This window comes from Struthio camelus, chromosome 27 (assembly GCF_040807025.1).
Source record: "Struthio camelus isolate bStrCam1 chromosome 27, bStrCam1.hap1, whole genome shotgun sequence".
NCBI lineage: Eukaryota > Metazoa > Chordata > Aves > Struthioniformes > Struthionidae > Struthio > Struthio camelus.
Window position 1 is genome coordinate 4,614,444 of NC_090968.1, and position 18,370 is coordinate 4,632,813.

General features: G+C 37.6%; 1 protein-coding gene across 17 annotated transcripts; it reads right to left on the minus strand.

Annotated features, from left to right (window-relative positions):
- Positions 1-254: 254 nt before the first annotated feature.
- On the minus strand, positions 255-18,266 carry CDCA2 (cell division cycle associated 2). Of its 17 annotated transcripts, none has more exons than XM_068920743.1 (17): positions 18,114-18,195; positions 17,464-17,552; positions 16,376-16,965; positions 15,582-15,712; positions 14,797-14,947; positions 13,781-13,971; positions 12,259-12,337; positions 11,133-11,368; positions 10,637-10,721; positions 9,900-10,120; positions 9,467-9,545; positions 8,499-8,551; positions 8,048-8,188; positions 7,079-7,277; positions 6,328-6,527; positions 5,068-5,963; positions 255-4,070 (listed from the first exon to the last, which is right to left on the minus strand). In XM_068920743.1, exons 3-16 carry the CDS (start codon positions 16,899-16,901, stop codon positions 5,103-5,105), a joined length of 3,153 nt encoding a protein of 1,050 aa, XP_068776844.1. In that variant the 5' UTR covers positions 16,902-16,965; positions 17,464-17,552; positions 18,114-18,195; the 3' UTR covers positions 255-4,070; positions 5,068-5,102. The 17 variants fall into 17 exon arrangements, with proteins under 17 accessions (XP_068776844.1, XP_068776843.1, XP_068776842.1 ...); XM_068920742.1 differs by lacking the exon at positions 18,114-18,195 and adding an exon at positions 17,969-18,097; XM_068920741.1 differs by lacking the exon at positions 18,114-18,195 and adding an exon at positions 17,951-17,983.
- Positions 18,267-18,370: the final 104 nt, after the last annotated feature.

Here is an 18,370-nt window from a genome sequence, read left to right on the forward strand (position 1 = left end):
ACACACTTTAATGGCTTTTTTGTTCAGTTCCTTGTATACAGATCTAACAATGCTTTTCTGTTTGCTTCCTTGTGTATAGATCAGTTCATCACTAACGTCCTTCCAGTTCTAAGTGAACTACAACAGTGCTAGAGGATTCAGAGTCAGGAGGAAGAAAAGCACAAAACATTTTAGCGCAGTTCTAAACAGCTACGTGACTATCAAGTCTAGATGAACATAAAATAGTGAAGTTTATATACAACCCTTTCGTATTTCAGTACCTCGTTTTATTGCCCAAGTAGTCAACAGCAAGTAGAGAAAAATAAGCTGAAGATTACACAAATCTTTAATTACAACTGACTACTTTGAAGTATGGCTTATCAGTAAATCAGAAAAAATGGCACATACTATTCTAACTATTTTTTTCCCTCCTTCGAAAGACTGTCACACTGAGGAAAGCTCTTTTACTTGATAATTCACAGGTGAGTATACCTGGTCATATAGTCATCATACATGATATGCATCTTAATTATGGCCAATTACTGGCATAAAATAATTACTGAAACAAGCAATAATAACAGGAGCCTAATCCTTCCCTTTAAAGCTTTCTGAAGAATTCCATCATAAGTATCATTGTATCTTCAGCTCACTGACATGATGCAAGCCTAAGGGAAAACAATTCCAACGGTGGTATACTCCTTACTGAAATTTTGCAGATATTCAGCTGTAAGACTTGACTTCATGGGACAGTGTAAGCAAAAGAAGTAAGTACCTGCCCTGGCTTATTAATGACATCATTTACAACAGAGTGGTGAAATAACCACACACTTTCTAGGACCCATCATTTGTCCTCCAATCCAGTCAATATATGAGAATTACATGGCTACCTGCTAAACCTGCTAAATGCAATTATTCAGCAATATACACTTAATGCTAGCCATTGACCATATTTGAAGCTATCTAACGTCTATGCAATACAGCATTTAATGTCAGTGAAGCACTTTAAATGCAAAGTAATCTTTATAATAACTCTCTAAAGAAATAAAAAGTATTAACTTCCCTTTAGAAAAACAGGGAGAGTGAATAACAGGTGAAAGAAACTGGCCAACACCACAGATTTATTTAAATGCCACAATAATATATTGACTGACATGGAGCTCAGTACTGCACAAAACAAGTCAAAACAGTGTCTTAAATTAAAGGCTACAACTGCCAACCTTCAAACTGGGAGACTGCATTGCTGACTCCCAAATCTAACAGCCTCTGTAGTGATTCTTTACCAATCAAACTAAAACCACGGCTCATTTTTACATTGTTGATTTTGTGCATTCTTCTGTCCAATGACTTTCCCTCAACTAAAACTGCAGGCTGTATTAGAGTGACTAAGCTAACCTAGCGTGACAGAATACCATTAAAATCCATTAAAACTCCAGATAGTACCGCAATTAACAGCTGAAAACTAGAATTACAAGTGCAAAATAACGTGAATTTCAGGACCTGTCTGCACTCAGATAACATACCTGAATTTAAATTACTACATCCCTAAGTGACAATGGAAACAAGAGACTACTTCAGGAAATACTTCTGTTGATTGAAGAGGGATAGTGAAGTTTGCTGGTCATTCAAAGCTTGATGTTAACTCAATTTTAGAAAAGCAAAATTGAAATATTGTTCATTCTGCTGTTCAAATGTGTGAAAAATGATGGCAAAGGGTCAGCATCAGGACCACACTTCCTGCATAACAGCGTGGCCATCAGCTTGCAGGTCACACTATGCCAGGATTCTATATAGATATTTTTCACCTCCTAAAAGTGAAAGTCACATGAGATCTGAACTTTTAAAATATTTACAGATTGACTCCAAAGATGAAGAGCTGCATCCCAAATTCCCCAGTTCCTTCTCAAGCTGAACAGCTCCCAGAGTTAGCAATTCTCCTACTCTCTATTCTGTGATAGATACTAACTCAAGTCTTAACTACAATCATGTCCCAGTTCACCCCTTGCATCCCTAATCTCTAGCAATCATAGAAAACACAGCCAGAAGGGACCTCAAGAGGTCATCTAGGCCCTGCTCTTACCCCAGCAAAAGATCATATGTCATTCTTGACAGATATTTGTTTAATGTGTTCTTAAAAGCCTCTAATGATGGAGATTCCACAACTTCCCAAGGTAATGTATTCCAGTGCTCCACTATCTCTACTGCTGGAACTTTTAAAAAATGTTTAACAGAGATATTTTCCTGTAATTTAAACACATTATTTCTTGTTCCATTTCGTATGGATATGGAGAACAGATTATTAATGATGCTCCCTGCCTTAAAACCTTCTGCATAATTAAAGACTTGTGTCTCCTCAGGCCTTCTCTCCAGATTAAATCTAGTTACTTCAACCTCTTTATGTCGCGGTAGGCTATCACCTCACCCTCATTTAAGCCCTGCAAATTGCAGTCAAGCATCTACATGTAATTCCTAACAACCCGTTTCAACCAAGTTGAATCCAATCCAAACTTTGTTTTTCTTCCCCTTGACCTAGCTCTTTTATTTCTGATTTTACTTACACCTCACTCCACATCTAAAGTGCACTTAACTCATCCACTCATGCAGCCTCTGAGAGAGGATTCTCTTCCATTACTGCTGTAGCTGCTGCATAAGTCAGCAACATCACAAAAACCATGTTCTAGGCAGCATTTTAGAGATGATGCCTTCTGGTATCGCATACACTAGCTTACTGCCTTTTCTTCCAGGACATCCCTTTTGTTTGACCTGACTATTCAAGTCTGCTAATTCAGTATCCGAGACCCAAGATCTCAGGTTTCATGCACTGTTAGATTTTAATATAACAGGTAGGCCCTAAGATCTCAGATGCAACTGTAGATCACTATTGTTTAAAAGAATGCTATGCACTTCCCATATAGAAATTCATATCCAGAATGTAATGCATAAAAATAACCTATACTGGAAAGGTGAAATGCTTAATACTTAGAAGACTGGTTCAATTACTGTTAAAAGCTAGTTTTGATTATTTTGGATGTTAGAAATAGCAGCTATTTCTAGTTAGCTTTGCACCCAGGTAGCTTTAAATTTTATCCTTAGCTAGTAACTGTTCAAGGATTTTGTACAGTATGATGTAGTTTTCAAAATAATTCAGGTTTGCCCATAAAAACTCATGTCAGACTGCCCTCTCCTGGTAAGCCAACATAACTGCTATCCCAAGAAGATTTAACCCAAGTAACTGTTCCAATCCTGTTTCCCAATCCACAGTTTTCATTGTGACACAAAAGCAAACCCCAAAATAAAATCAAGGAGACTGTTTGGATTAAAATGTTTCTAAAGCAGGACAAGATGAACAGCATTTAATTAAGTTCCTTTCAAGTTGCCTTAAGATTTGTTGTCTTGGGAAAAACTGATGATGCCTGCAGAGAGAAGTAAAACATGCATAAAAATGAAACCGTTCTGTTTCTTTTAAGCTTCATAAAAGCAACCAAGGACATAAAATACTTTATTCCACATCAATAATGGTAAAAACAAGGTCACAACAGAGATCATTTTCAACATGAAGTTATTTCCTGGAAGCTGGCACAGGTTTTTCACTAGGGCTGAAACAGAATAGCATCAGAAATGAAAGTAATGTAGACCACCCACAGTCATCATTTTTTATTACATTATTCAAACTAGACAAAAGAAAAGAATAAGATGACAGATCAACCACCGAATATTACACACTATATTTAGTACATATTTAGTACTGAAGATTGAAACATTCATCATACAGTAAAGCTGTACTTCATTTCTGGATACTTTGACTTTTCTTAGCCAAACTAATTTTTAAAAGTTAATGTTATATACAATAAAGATGTAAAAGTTTTCTTTTAAATGATTAACCTTTCCAGAGAATCATAATTTAGTAAATCCAATACAAAATTTGGCCCTTAGTTACATGAACTCTACCCCAGCTGGTGCCCAGAAGGTAAAACAAAGTCTCTGCAGAAGATGGGAACAGCTTCCCCCTTCTCCCCTGCCCCTCCAAGGCAGAGGTTTCTTCTTTGTTATCTTATTTGTAGAGAATTTCAAATTTTTTAGGATGTTTTTGCAATCTGCAAGAAAATATGGACTCCAAAAGCATTTATTTATAAAAGCAATATATAAAGAAAGATCTAGCAGATGGGAAAACATCAACATTTCAAGCAACTATAGCTGGAAGGGCATATATGGCCATACAACATCATGGTTTAAATACTAAAGACAAACTCAGATTTTATCTACTGTGATTAATCTTCAAAATATAATAAAACTTAGTCTTCAATCCTGTTCTTTCAAAAAAAGGAAAGAGCCCTATCAGCAAAAAATTGGACTAGTATCAATTCACACTTGTCTAAAATGTAGCTTGTCACTATAGTTTGTATTTTTGGAACTATCAGTTTTGTTCCTCTTCACTTAAAAGAGCCAAGAGCCACATGCATTCGCTGGCATTTCTCCATTTAACAACTTCATATCTTGTGCCTTAGTGAGTGGGGCACATGTGCCAAGATGGCCTATAAAACAAAACCCATCTAATAGTCACTACTAAGTTTCAAGGGCAAAAAAACCCCACACTGCTGTGCAAGTACCATGATTAAGTGTATCCCAGTTGGGAAGAAATTCATCTCTTCCTTCGTGAAACGACCGAGCTTGGCATTGCAGAAAAGATCAGTCATTTGTTGAATTTTTATAACGTGTTAGCAGCATTTAATTGCTATTGCTCTGAAGACAACACTACGGTATGAAAACACACAAGGAAGGATGTGGACTAGAATAAAGAGGTGGTATCAAAATTCAGTTCATCATGGGAGAAAAAGTTTTATCCTCCTGACTGCCTGTCACTACTGTCTCCTAAACAAATTCTTGAGCCAAGCTAGGTCTTCCTTACAGTTCTGATTTTCAAGCATTTTAGCGTCATCAAGACAAGGAAAAGCAACTTATTAAAAACTTAAAGCTATTCAGAAAATGAGTAAGGAAATAATGTTTATGTAATGCCTTTAAGTGGAAGAAAAAAGGAATGTCTTATTTCTTAACAGCACTTAGGATAGAGAATATCTATATTAAAATACTGACCTTTTCTTTACAAATCAGACGAAGCTGAAGTTTTGCTAAATGTCAGAGCAGTTTTCAAGAGAGACTTCTACTTCTTCACGGTGTTTTTGGCTACTTCCGTCTTTCCTGTATGCAAATTCTCTTATGCTCCTTTTCTGGGTTTGAGACCAATTTCTTGTTTCTTGAGGTGTGGATACACACATGCTTTTCCTCCTCCATCTTTTGGAAGGACCATCAGCAAGATGAACAGAGTTATTGTTTTCCTTCTCTGGTGCTGAAAAACGGATGAGATTTTCTTCTCTATGGTGAACATTCTCAGATTCTTTAAGAACAGATGTGCTTATTGTTCTTCTCCTAATTTTGCAACAGGAAGCTAACAGCAGAGGTTTTGTTTGAATCTCATTGGGTACTTGAATCCATGCAAGCCCTTGCGTTTCTGTATCTTTCTGTAGTCTCATGCTGCGTCTCACCCTCCTTTTCCCACCACTATCACCACTCATTTTTCGAAAAGGCTCTTCTAAGGAGTCATTTGTCAGTCGAGGAGCAGATAGGACTTCTTCTGCATTAAAAGAAGAAACTGGAAGACTGTTTCCAGTTGTTTCAAAATGGGAGTTTTCGGTATAAGGAACATAGACACTACTACTACTTCCTCTTCTTGGTTGTCTGCCTCTTGAGCAGTCTTTTGGTGAACACTCCATTCTTTGGGCGTCCTCGCCTACACCAGTGTTCTGAGGTTCCAGGAATTCTAGCCCTGTTAGCAGCTCTGCCTTATTTAGGCAATTTCCCCGTAATTTCTTGTTTTCTATCAATGAATCGCTTTTTTTCCCCTCTTCTATACATACAGTCTCTTCACCTTGCTGGATCTGGTCAGACGTATCAAAAATGCACTTTGCTTCTGGCACAACAATGTTTGGAAACTGCAAAAAATACAGATTTATTTTTTAATTACAGGTGAAAGGTAATCCACTCAAAGATAACTGGACTATTGCTACTTTTTTTCCTCACTAGTCTAATCATTCTCAAAAATCAGAATTCTGTATGTTGGAAGGAACCTTCTCCACAGTGGGAGCCACTTAGATAATGTGAGTCAAAACTCAACAAGGCATTGAACATCTCCAAGGTCAGAGATTCCATGGCCTCTTCAGGCAGCCTGCTCCAGTGTTTAGCCACCCTTACAGTTAATTTTTTTCTTGCCCCAGAACATTACTTTGTTTGATCTAACAACATAAATTGTAATTCGGACTTATTTTCTAATGACGTATCCTTAAACGGATCAGTTACCTTGTAATCAGTGCTTGAAACAGACTTTGGATCACCATCTGAAGTCTGAAACACTGCATCATTGGAGCTGCTGGCTTCCACAATGTCCAGGTCCTTAGAGTTTGGATATGTGTGAACTGCATGAATGTTTCTCTCTCTCATTCTTTCCACCACTTTTTTCTGTTGAACAGCCTCATAAACACTCCTGGATTTGGAATTATCTAAAAGTCATTTCAGTTAGAATAAACACAGAATTACTTCAATCTACTTGTGAACGCACACAATCATTTTTTGAAATACTATAGTAAAAACTACAGCATTTTATACATAAAAGTAACCTTCTAAACAATTATTTTGGATAACCAACATCAACAAAACCTCCCCATAAAGGTCTTGGTCATTATTCACCTATTCAGGCCCAAATTATCAGTTTTAAAGAAAAAGAAAATATCAGGGTCCAGTCAAATTAGAGAGGCTTTTTTTTTTTTTCCTTCGATCTAGCTGCCAGCTTTACACTGGAGTTCTGTAAGAGTTAAATTTATCCAGTTTGAAACTAATGACATGTTAGGTCCTCTGGGCTCTACTATTACAGATTACTATTTATTTCTCTTTCATTGCACTCCAGAAGCCATTAAAGGTCCAGAAACACACACTGGGCTCTACCTATGCACAGAACATGATAGTTACCAACAGTTTTATAAATAGCAGCGTGAAATAAAAAATTAGAAGCAATAGAAAAAGTAAGGTAAAACAAAACTAAGCAGCACATTACCTGGAAAAAGTGCATTTGTCTTGTGTTTGTCTTGCATTTGTCTTGGTGTGTTTGGAGATGAGGCAGAAGAGAAAACCTCTGGAATCTCGGGAATTGGGCTGAGGAGAGGTTTCTTGGAAGCCATTTCCCTTTCCCCATATAAAGATTTCTTTACCTTTTTCTTTCTTCTTCTTTTTCCAAAGCTTGTACGTTTTACTCTCTGAAGAGATCGAGAAGACTCAATAGAGCGCAACGCAATTATAATGATCCTTTGCAATATTTTCAAACGAGTCGCATCATTTCTGGATTTTGATGGAAAAATGACTTCCCTAAAATTAAGGTTCCACCTGTTTTACCACCTGCCAATTAACCTAAATCTGCAGGGCTTAAAAGAATTACTTCTCAAATATGAGATTCAATTTTTGCATCACTTAACCAAATCCAGAAAACGCAGAGAAGAGTTTTTGGGCACAAAATTATAGATTTTCCATTCACGATTATTTGTGTCTTTCCAGTTTAAAAATAAGTATGTGCTTTCCTTTCCAGAACAAGGAAAGCTCAAACACTTTAGAAGTCTCACACCTTTGCAATGCTTAAAACAAACTGGCATATAACTGGGCAAGTTTAAAGAGTTACCGCTACATACTCTTGAGAAGAACCTTCATTTTCTGTCAGTGAGGTCTGAAAGGTAAAGTATCCTTCATCTCTGTAAAGTATCCTTTTTGCCCTACAAGTAAAAAGTATCTAACCCGCGACTAGCCAACCTTAACAAACAAGAAGAGGTGTGTGGCAGGGAATCTATGTAAACAAGATAGAGCGGAAGGAGGAAGAAAAATACTGGCTGCAACAGGAAAACATACTTACTGGAAAGTCTTCACTACAAAGATCAAAACAACCATGAGAAATATGCACAGCAAAGAAAACTAATTGCAGAAGACACCTGCATAGAGAAATAAAGGTAATCACAAATTACAGTGGGTTGTCACTTACTGGTGTCTTCTTGGCAGCAGACGTGGTTATGTCCTTTTGTCTTTGAAACTTGTTCTTTCTTGGATTTTTAGCATCTTTAGTATTCTTAGCACTTGTGGCTTTTGAGATGCCACAATCAATCCCCTCTGAAATGGTGCTATACTGTTGAGAAACGTGAATTTTAAGTTGTTTGGGTGCGTGTGCGCGCACACATAGGTTTTTTTTTTTTTTTTTTTAAACAGTCCAACATCCAAAAGAATCACATTGTAATTAGTCTGAGATACTTTATACATGAAGTCATGGAATTTAAAGATTCAAATTCAGAAAGTAAGACTTACACACACAGTACAATACAGTTCTATTTGTGCAAAAAGGGTATTCTAATGAGAAAATAGTAAATGTTCATCTTGCCATTTCTTTCGGAATTCTGTTTTAAGACATAAAACTAATCATCATCACTAAAGAAACTTACCTTTCTTTTAGTACAGGACCGAGTTCTTCCCATAAAAGATCTGTCAGTTTCTGCTGTTATATATATGAATAAAATAAAATACTGATTCAGTTTTAACATAAAGTAAATCACATTTCAAGGAGGCTATCCAAATAGTTATCATCATCATGCATAGCATGTTGAATTATCTTAGCCTTGAGTAATGCACATAAAGGGCTAATATGAAGACATATAAAGCTTGGCAGTTCTCCTTACAAAACAAATCAAAACAGAAGGAAACAAAATCGGTAGCGATTTTTGGTAGGAATCCTTCCTTTCTGTTTTATTGTTTTGCTTGCTATTCTAAAAATATCAAAACCAAGATATTGGTATTGTAGATATTGTATATCTACAATATCAGAACCAAGATAGTAAGCCTGATCATCTGAAATTTCAAATGAATTTACAGAACATCTGCAGCTTAATGCCATTTGACTATGGCATTTGCTAGGGTCTACTGTATTCATCTTAACCCCAGGGAACTGATCCTGTACACCTGCTAGCAGTGCTGAGATGCGTGTACTCATTAGTAAAAGTTAGCACTGAATTTTAAAAAGTCTAAAACTGAATTCAAGATGATAAAAGCCTTTACACTCTTTCACATCATGTCTCTCATGTTCAGTTCATGTGAAGTCCTAAATTCAGTGCTCTGTTAAGAAAACAGTATTTCACTAATACGTAAGCAGCAAAAGTCTAATCAGATCAGTCAGATCAGCCACTGCCACAGAAAAATACTAGAAGTTCAAAAAACATCCATTCAAACTACTCAGTGAACAAACACTGCAGCTACAGTGAAGAGCTTTGTGAGAAGGCAAGACATGTAAATATTAGCGTTAAATTTCAATACATCTCATTCACATATATCAATATTCATAAAAATCTGTGGCATCTCTCAATTTTCAGATACAGAACGATGCATAGCACAGAGACAAAACGTGACTCAAAGTTACCTCCCACATTTTCAGTGGATAAGAAGTCTTCCGCAGCAACATAATCCTCCACTAACTCTTGAAGAGGCTCAATGCATTCCTTTAAGACAAGCAATAAAAATTAAAAGTTTAATTTACTACCAACATACTATACCGGAAGTATACTGAAAAACATTTTGTCCATTAGAATTTGGAACAGCCAGATAACATGTTCTGTCTTAAAGGATGATGCATTTGCTACATATAACAAAAAGAAACATGATATCAGAAGTGGACACATAAGCCAATTCATAGAGCAAAAAAAGAAAAAGGTTCTTAAAATGTCATTCTAAAGCATGAGGCAGTCTGTATTTTAGTGTCTGGCAATTTCTTTTCAAAAATCAAAACAGTCTGGAAATAGTTAAACATTCTAGGGGAGTGTAAGAAGCTGTTTTTATAGTTTTAACAAACTTACATCCCTGCAGTCAAAGTTTGGCTGGGATAATGGTTCTTCAGTCAAACTTGATCTTGTAAATGGACTGCTGCTTTGTGATCCTGGATGACGGACCGGCGTTGCTCCTTTGCGCAATGGAGTATTTGCGGGCAAAGTTTTGTCAAATATTTCTGGACTTAGATCTTCTCCAAAAGTAACTTTTTTCTTCTTTGACTTTTCAGAGCTGTGTTGTTCAGTTTTCTCTATTGTAAGAAGATATATTGACTGCTTAGTGAACTTAAAATACAACTTTCAATTCACAGCTCTCCTCCAGGGTCTTAATATTCTCTTAAAAACCGTCTCCCAACCAAAAAGCAAAATAACTCTTAAAGGCCTTTGGAGTCAAACAAAATTTTCAGTCTAGTTTTGTTACAGTACCAAGAATCAAGGAAGGTGGAAAACAGAAGACTAGAAAAATCAAGATCAACTATTCTACAAGTTCTAGTTGACAAAAGTGCAAAGTTTCTTGTAAAAACAGGTGATTCCATAACTCCTGCTATTAGACTCTTTCTGAAGGTTTTTCTTTTTTTAGCTAGACGTTATTTTCCTTTAGAACCTTATTTTCCACTTCACACAGTAAGAAGTCATACAGGAGCTAACAATGCAGGAGCTGTGTGGTTCATGTGCACGTTGTTCTTCAGACACTGTAAGGAGCAAAACTCCATGATCCTATGAAAGATGGTGCCCATTTACAGAAAAACACAAAAATGGAATCTGACCTTTTTGCAATAATTCAGAGATATGCGTAGGACTGCAGACTGTGAGAGATTCACCTCCTCCTCTGTCAACAGGATTGTTTGATACCTATCAGATTTAAGTGATATTTCTACTGATTGACACGCATATAAAGCAACCACCTATTCAATGGTATTTAAACATTGCCCTGGTTCAAATCCAAAGTGAAAATAATTTTTAAATAACATTTAATAATCGGTCCAATCATTTAACAAATCTACTTGTTTTCTAAACAAATAAAATTCAACAACATACACATACAGCTTCTTGTAACCTGAACATGTATCAGAAAAAACTTCTAAGATTAGCAAACAGCAGACAGAACTTGGTGCTATCCATGAATATCTTTCTGAAGCACGGTTTTATCAAAAAGTACACTTCAAAAGTATCTTTAACCATGATTCAACTTTCAGGAGTTCAATAATGACTGCAGAAGTGCATCCTTAGCATTAGTATCTACATACAAGTCAGTTAACCAACCTTCATGCTATCCATTATTTGCTTTACTGGTGTTTTCTTCAATACAGATCGAAGACGGGAGCCACCCTGTACAAGTTCATTTAATAAAACATTTCCTGTCTGTACTGATATGATAGGTGGCTTGGGTTCATCAACTGTTTCCAGGCTCAGTTCTTCTGCAAAGCTAACTTTCCTTCTTCTTAGACCTGATGTAACATTACTTCTATCTTCCTTAGTGACATAGTCAGGACCGAAATCTTCAGAGCAAGTACACAGATATGAAAATTAAAGACTGAAGTAAAATTGAGAAGACTTTAGTTCTAGCAATGCAATACAAGTTATAAATATACATGCCTCTGTTGACAGACTGCGTGCAGCAACACCACCTAGTATTTTATTCTTCTAAATTGCTAAATTCATTCTCTCTAAATTTCTGCTGCTGCTGCTCATCATCTACATTTCATATTTCAGAAATTTACAGAACATACAAAGGTGAAAAGGGAGTATTACATGAAGAGATTTTGCATAAGAAGGATCTATATCTCCTTCATGCAAACCAGCAAAAAAAATTGTATTCCACCCAGAAGGGCTCTCTCTAAGTTAACATCCTTCTCTGCTTCTCAGAGATGAACTGCTCAACTACACTTCCTTAAAAAATTGTCTAGCTAACAAAATTAAGGGAAACACAGAGCCATTATTTCCAGCCTGTGTTTAGTTTTGGGCTTGCTTTTGTATCAGAGTTAGAAAAGGGCTTTGCATACTCAGGAGCTTGCCCCACCACCCCCCACAAAACATTTCATCTTCTCTAATAATAGGTATTATCTCTCTCTGTGAGCTATCCTTCAACAGAACACCTGCATAATGCTACGCTGCACAGGAGCTATGAATTCAGTTTTTAAACTGGGACCTGAGCCTTTTCTGCAGCACCACTTAAATAGATCATTTACGGTACTTATTTTGTTCTTGTTATCATATACCCAGACAGCCTTTTTGCAAAGTTGCATCAAGTTTCTATTGCACTATAAATCGTAGACAAGACAACACACACGGGATCACTGCTTCTGAAACATTTCCTCACAAATACTCTAGCTTTTTTAGTTTCTGTTAAGAATATAACAACAGTTAAAATAGTGATGAATCCTCTTACCATGGCTTGTTTCTAAGATATCTTTAATTAGAACAGCCTCCAACAACTCAACGGGATTTTGCTGCTCACCAATCGGTTCCTAGAGATAAAGCGATAAGAAGAATAAAAAGGTATTACATGTAACGATACAATAAAGAAATTAAAAATATAATCTGTTGGCTTTTTGTGTGAAGCACTTGATATTAATCTGTTTGGCCTCTCTCCTCGTTATCCATTTTTTGAAGTATTGCTTCAAACGGTAATTTACTAATGTCACAAACGTCAACTACCATTCTTAAAAGGGAAAAAAGCACAGAAGAATACTGAGGTTTCTCAATCCTCAACTGCAATAACAGCTGTTAAATACAGTAGAAAAATATTTCTTTCATCTGCTTGCTGAACATTTTAACCTAAAAAGAATATTTCACACTTACTGACCAAAGGATCCTAAGTTTCTCAAATCAATCTCAATACTCAAAGAAAGGGCAGGATAGTGTACTATCACTACACACCATGAATAACCTGAAACCAGACAAAACACAATAAAGGATGAACTCCAAGTCTATTAAATACAGGACTTCAACAATAGGGAAGCACTCCTCACCATATCTGGTCCGTAACCACTTGCAAATGGTGCCTTTTAAAACAGCATGAACTACAGAGCTTTTTAACACCTTCAAAGATAAGGATTTCAACATTTTCTCAATCATCTACTGCTTTAATTGAACTAGTTTTCCCAAAATAGCAGGGCTAAACGCTTAAAGAATCAGATGTCAAAAATGTAATGGTTTTTCATGCTCTTTCTTTCATTTTAATCACTAATTTAGGAAATTTCTTCCTAATCTCCATACAACTGTTCACACTGTTGCAGGCGTTTTACAACTCAGGAGTCCCGCAACATCAGAGCAACGTGAACGTGTCTGGCAAAGACGGACCCTAGCTTCGCTATTTTTATGTATGACGCTAATAAAAAGATCACTAGAAATATTTATGGGCAAGATATTTCCCACAAATGAATTTCTCTATCTGTATGCAATACTTTGTTCTTGTCTTTGCATGGGATATCAAATAATTGCCAAACATAAAAGATGAAGATGAAAAATTGCATTCAAAGGTCATCCCAATGGTTAACAAAGTTGGAGCTGACTTTTGGAAAAAGCTGTACTTGCCAAATCTGTGGATTTGAGATTCCACACAGTTGCAGCTATGAATTCAAAACCAGAATTAAGAAATATTTACATTTTGTTAATAGAATAAAATAAATTTTCCCTTTGATTATCAGAATAGAACATAATCTTCTCGAGGTGAACAGCTTATAGCAACTACATTTAATATTTGCGCATAAAAGAAAACTGAGCATGGCCTCACAAGAGCCAGCAACAGATATCTTAGGTTAGGCTATATTTTCTGTCAGTCCAGACAAAGCAGTGTCCATACCAGATTGCTTCCATCGACTTTCCATAGTAAGAATTTACTTCTTACAAGGAAAATTTGCAGTGCCATTTATCTTCTCCAGGTCCTCTACCTACACTCGGATAAGTACCTTCGAAACAGCAGCAGCAGGTTCAGTGACAATCACATCTTGGTGTAAAGACCAGGTACTGCAAACCTTGATACCAGCCTCATCGTTGTTGGTGAAATTTTGCTTGGAATCATCTCCACTGTAGACAGACTTTAACTTTTCACTCCACTGATCCTCGTTGCGCTCTTTTGCGAAAGGTACTTTGTTCTGAGCTGCATCAGTTAAAAAAGAAACAAGAAAACCCACCAAGCCCACACACAAATACAAACGTCAGATTTTTCATAAATGCTATTTTTGTATTTATTTATCAAAGGGATGGTGAGATTCAACAAGCTGGATTTTTTCCCTCCCTCACTAGAAAATAAGCATGAAATTTTGTGTTTTATTTTGGAAATAACATAAATTACCAAATCTCCAAAACAGAGTCATCTTTTTCATATGAACGTTATTAAGAGCATCAATACTAGAAAAGGTAGAGCATTATAGTTTACTTTACAGTATCATCTGCCCGTAGTTACCACAGTACCACTGTGACTTGCTTTTGCAATATTTAATATTTTCATCCAGAAATAAGGAATCTAACTGAACACTGTAAAACACGGTTTCTGAAGTTACTGCACTTAACAGTTATTATACAAAAGTCTCCACCTTGTGATCAACACAGAGACCAGTTGCAAAACTTATAACAACTGGTGTTAGCTCTTAAAATCATTACTGCTTTTACGGAAGAAGTGAGAAAATGCAAATACACTAATGCTTAGTGACAAGTATAGTGGAAGTTATAAATCTAGAAAGTAAACCTTTTCTTCAGGGGTTATTCTGAGAAATCACTATGCAGGACACACTAAGAAATAAGACAAGTTTAAACCCACAAAAAAACCCTTCAAACTAAACAAAAAAAACCCCCACTATCAATCTGTGTAATGGAAGATATTTTTGTTCTAGAGTAAGTGCTTGTTGTTTCACTTTTTTTGCACTAAAGAAAGAACTAATGTTTAGGATAAACTTTTGACCAGAAATAATTAAATAAAACTTACAACAGCCTACTTCCTGGGAAGCATCAGCCACCTGTGAGAACCCAGAGAAGCCAGTGTTCCCTTCATCTTCTTGCACTGATTTAAAGGATGTTTGAAAAGCAAGTATTTTGTCCTTTAATGATCCAGCATTTTGATAGTTAAAAGGATTAACCTGCAAAAACAAAATTAAACCTCATGAGTCTTTTTTTCCTAGGATGAGGATTTCTTTATTACTTTGTATTTATACTTTAGCATAACACAAACTGGGAGAAGAAGCAATTCTTGTGTTTAATCTGGCTGCTGCTTTAGTTGTATAGTAAAAATATATAAGAAAAAAATTAGAACAAGAAGTCTGTTAAGTTTTATTGCCCTTTCACGTCTCCCTCTAGATCGTATTCACAATTTGTTTTCTGACAGCATCTGTTAGAGTTAAAAATGAGTTTAATTTAAAAAGTCATTTATGCTAGTATTTACTTCACTTTGAAGTATCAATGCTTTAATTACGTATAGATCAAGCATGACAAATGCAGGTAAATAAAGTTTACGTTAAAAAAATTAAAATATATGAGTACGTTGGACACGAAGAAAAGACTCCAGACTATAATCAAACAAAACCTATCGCATTCCCTATTTTAAAGTAAGGCGCCCAAAAGAATTCAACAAAATTAAGGCCATGGTTATTTATTATATTGCTTTCCTTAAAGACTTACCTTTTCTTCCCATCAGCATATATTAAATTTGAAAATTTACATGTTATTTCCTAGAGGAATAAACGGACACATTAGATATTTGACAAAGATTCTCACCTGTGTAAAAAATTCTTTCTGCCTGTTCTTTCTCTGCTGTGCAAGGTATCGAATAAAGGTGTTATTTTCTGGGGACCCCCGTACTCCGATTGTTGACCTTCGTCTAAACTTTAACGGTGTCGGAGAGTTCTCTGAAATCAACATAGGAGGAAAACATACTATTAAACGTCACATGTTAAAACACTTAAAGCTTTAATAGCAGAGAAAAAATAAAAATTAAAGATTTTTTTTTTTTTAAGGATCTATACTGTTTATAGAAAAATCCAGATTGAGCTGTTCAGCTCAGGAGACATTCCTTCTATGCTATTTTTCAACAAGGTCCCTAAAAATAGGTTCTAGAACTCTGTTCAACTAAGATAAAAATAAGAAACTGGAACATTCCTTTTCTATACAAATAGGAACTCAGACCTTTTTTTTTTCTCCTATGCACAAAAAAGAACACTGCAAAAAAACAAGTTCATAGTTACACTATATTTCTAGTGAAGGGCTCTGTCTTTCTCTTTTTCAATGGCTAATTGAGGAACTGCCAATAATACTTGCACAATTTTTGTCTTTCTACTCTGTTGAGAAAGTCACTGACACCAAGCTGAATAGAAAAAAGTTTAAATTGAGAATTAAAGCAACATTACATCAGACTCAAATCCTTAGATATCTGAAACTCAACTGGACATCGTCCTGAGTAACCTGAATCTGGCCTCATTTTGAAGCTGATCCCATTCTGAGAAGGTGGATCAGATGACCTCCAGGGTTCCCTCCCAGAAGCAAACACACTTCATTAGTCACCCCAGCCTTACCTATAGATTGTTTAGTAAAAGATTCTGGAGTAATCCCAAATTCAGCAATTGTTACAGTTGCAAAATCAACAGGCTTTCTCCTCAGTCTCTGTGATATTCCACAATCATGTTTTTCTTCTGCTTTATCTCTATTTGGTGTCAAGTAGCTTTCATCCCCTACAGAAACAGGCCCACTTTTTGAAAAATTTTCCTTATTGCTCAAGGGCAAGGTAGGTTCACCAAACGTCTCTCTATTTGGTGTATCAAAAAAGCATTCAGTGAGCGTATAGTTGACAACATCCTTGCAGTTGTGGTATGATTCTTTCTCTAGGTCTTTAGTGCATTTTGATGTGGATTTCCGCAACGGTGCTTGGTTCCCATCATTTAAATTCTCCTTCTCAGATGCCTTTGTGATTTTGGATTCAGTCACTTTGCAAATCTTCCGGTCTTTTGACAGAGCAGGGAAACAGGCCTCTTCCTTCTCTTCAGTACTTCTACTCTCATTTTCTTTCACTTTCAAGGTAGCATTTTTATTTTGTCTGTGCATTGTTAGTGATTCTAAGACTACTGAGATATTTAATCAGTCTCTGTCTTCCTGTAATTACAGCTCCCTACCAAAAGGGAGAAGAGATTTAACAGGTATTTGGTAAGAGCTACCGTTTGCAAACTTCTACCAAACCTACGAGTTTTCTGAAGGCATTTTCTAGAGCTAGGGGGTTAGCAGAACGCATGGAAAGGAAAAAAGCGAATCTCAGGAAGGCTACACAGAAAGGCTACCTAGGGCTGGTGCTAAACAGAGAAATTCACGCTAGGGTAAACCTATAAAAGAAATGTTACAGAAGTAAGGAAATACAAGGCTATTCTTTTATCCTATACCAAACCTAAATCTTACGTTAACATAACACATATTAAGCACAACCACTTTTGTGATTACTTTGTTGCAAAAACTGTTGCCATGGGTATCAGCACTTTGAGATTACCTTTGGCAAGTTTAAGATTCGAACATATTTTGCATTCAGCTTTCTAGATTTAAAAGCTATGCACACAGAGTTGAAGAACATCACTCAAACTTCAGCTCCAAAAAACGTCTGTTTCTGTATTTTGCATACCCAAAGTGAAGCCGTTAAACACCGTGTACACACTTTTTTCTTTTTTTTTTTTTTTAACGTGAACACCAGAAGTTGAAGCCAACACCTATCTGGTCAGAGAAACGAGACTCGGTTACCCAAGCGAGAAGCGTCCAACGCCGGCCGTTACCAATGACGCAGCCTTTTTCCACGCGCCCCTCCAAAGCGCAGCCCATACACCCCCTTCCCCAGGCACCCCGCTTCCCTCGCGCGTCCCCTTCCCCGGGCGGCCCCTCCCCGAGCACGCGGCCCCTCGCATCCCCCAGTACCCCCTCGCACTCCCCGGGTCCCCCACGCCCCTCCAAGCCCTCACCAGCGCTCCCCCATCCCTTTCTGCCCCGCAGCACCCCCCCCCCACCGCTGGTTCCCCCACCGCTGGTTCACCCCTCGCCGGTTCACCCCCTCACCTCCGCCCTCACGCCCGCCCCAGCGCTTCCCCACAACCGCCAGCCCCGCGCCCGCCTCCCACGTTCAAACCGGGCCGCACTACTGCGTATCCCTCCGCGCCTCCGCCCCTCTTCCCTCCCGCTTTGCGCCCAGCAGCCGGTAGGCGTCAGGGCCTGAAGCGCACGAGGAAAAGGCGGTTCACAGGGGCCCGGCCCCGTGCCTCCCCCCCCCTCCCCGCCCCTCACGCCGCTAGGGCTCCACAGGGAGGAGGAACTCTTTGTCTCCCTGCGCGGAGGCATCAATCACACTCCCTCACGCGGTGAAGTGTCTTTTCGATAACGGACCGTTAAACGAACACCGCCCACGTGGCCGCCCTGCCAATCAGGAACTTAGGCTCTACTTCCACTCGCATGCAAATATAGCACTTTGCTCCTCCCTTGATTGGCTACGAGCAGCGCTACTCCCGCCCCGCTCCCCGCCGCTCCTATTGGCGCATCGCCGC

What these genes read in the sequence shown, in the direction of transcription:
- CDCA2 (XM_068920746.1), bottom strand. Translation starts at nt 16,901, where the DNA reads ATGCACAGACAAAATAAAAATGCTACCTTGAAAGTGAAAGAAAATGAG. An exon ending in TTTTACTAAACAATCTATAG is followed by an intron (nt 15,713 to 16,375) that starts GTAAGGCTGGGG and finishes TGTTGATTTCAG; the next exon opens with AGAACTCTCCGACACCGTTA. An exon ending in GACAAATGCACTTTTTCCAG is followed by an intron (nt 6,528 to 7,078) that starts GTAATGTGCTGC and finishes AATGACTTTTAG; the next exon opens with ATAATTCCAAATCCAGGAGT.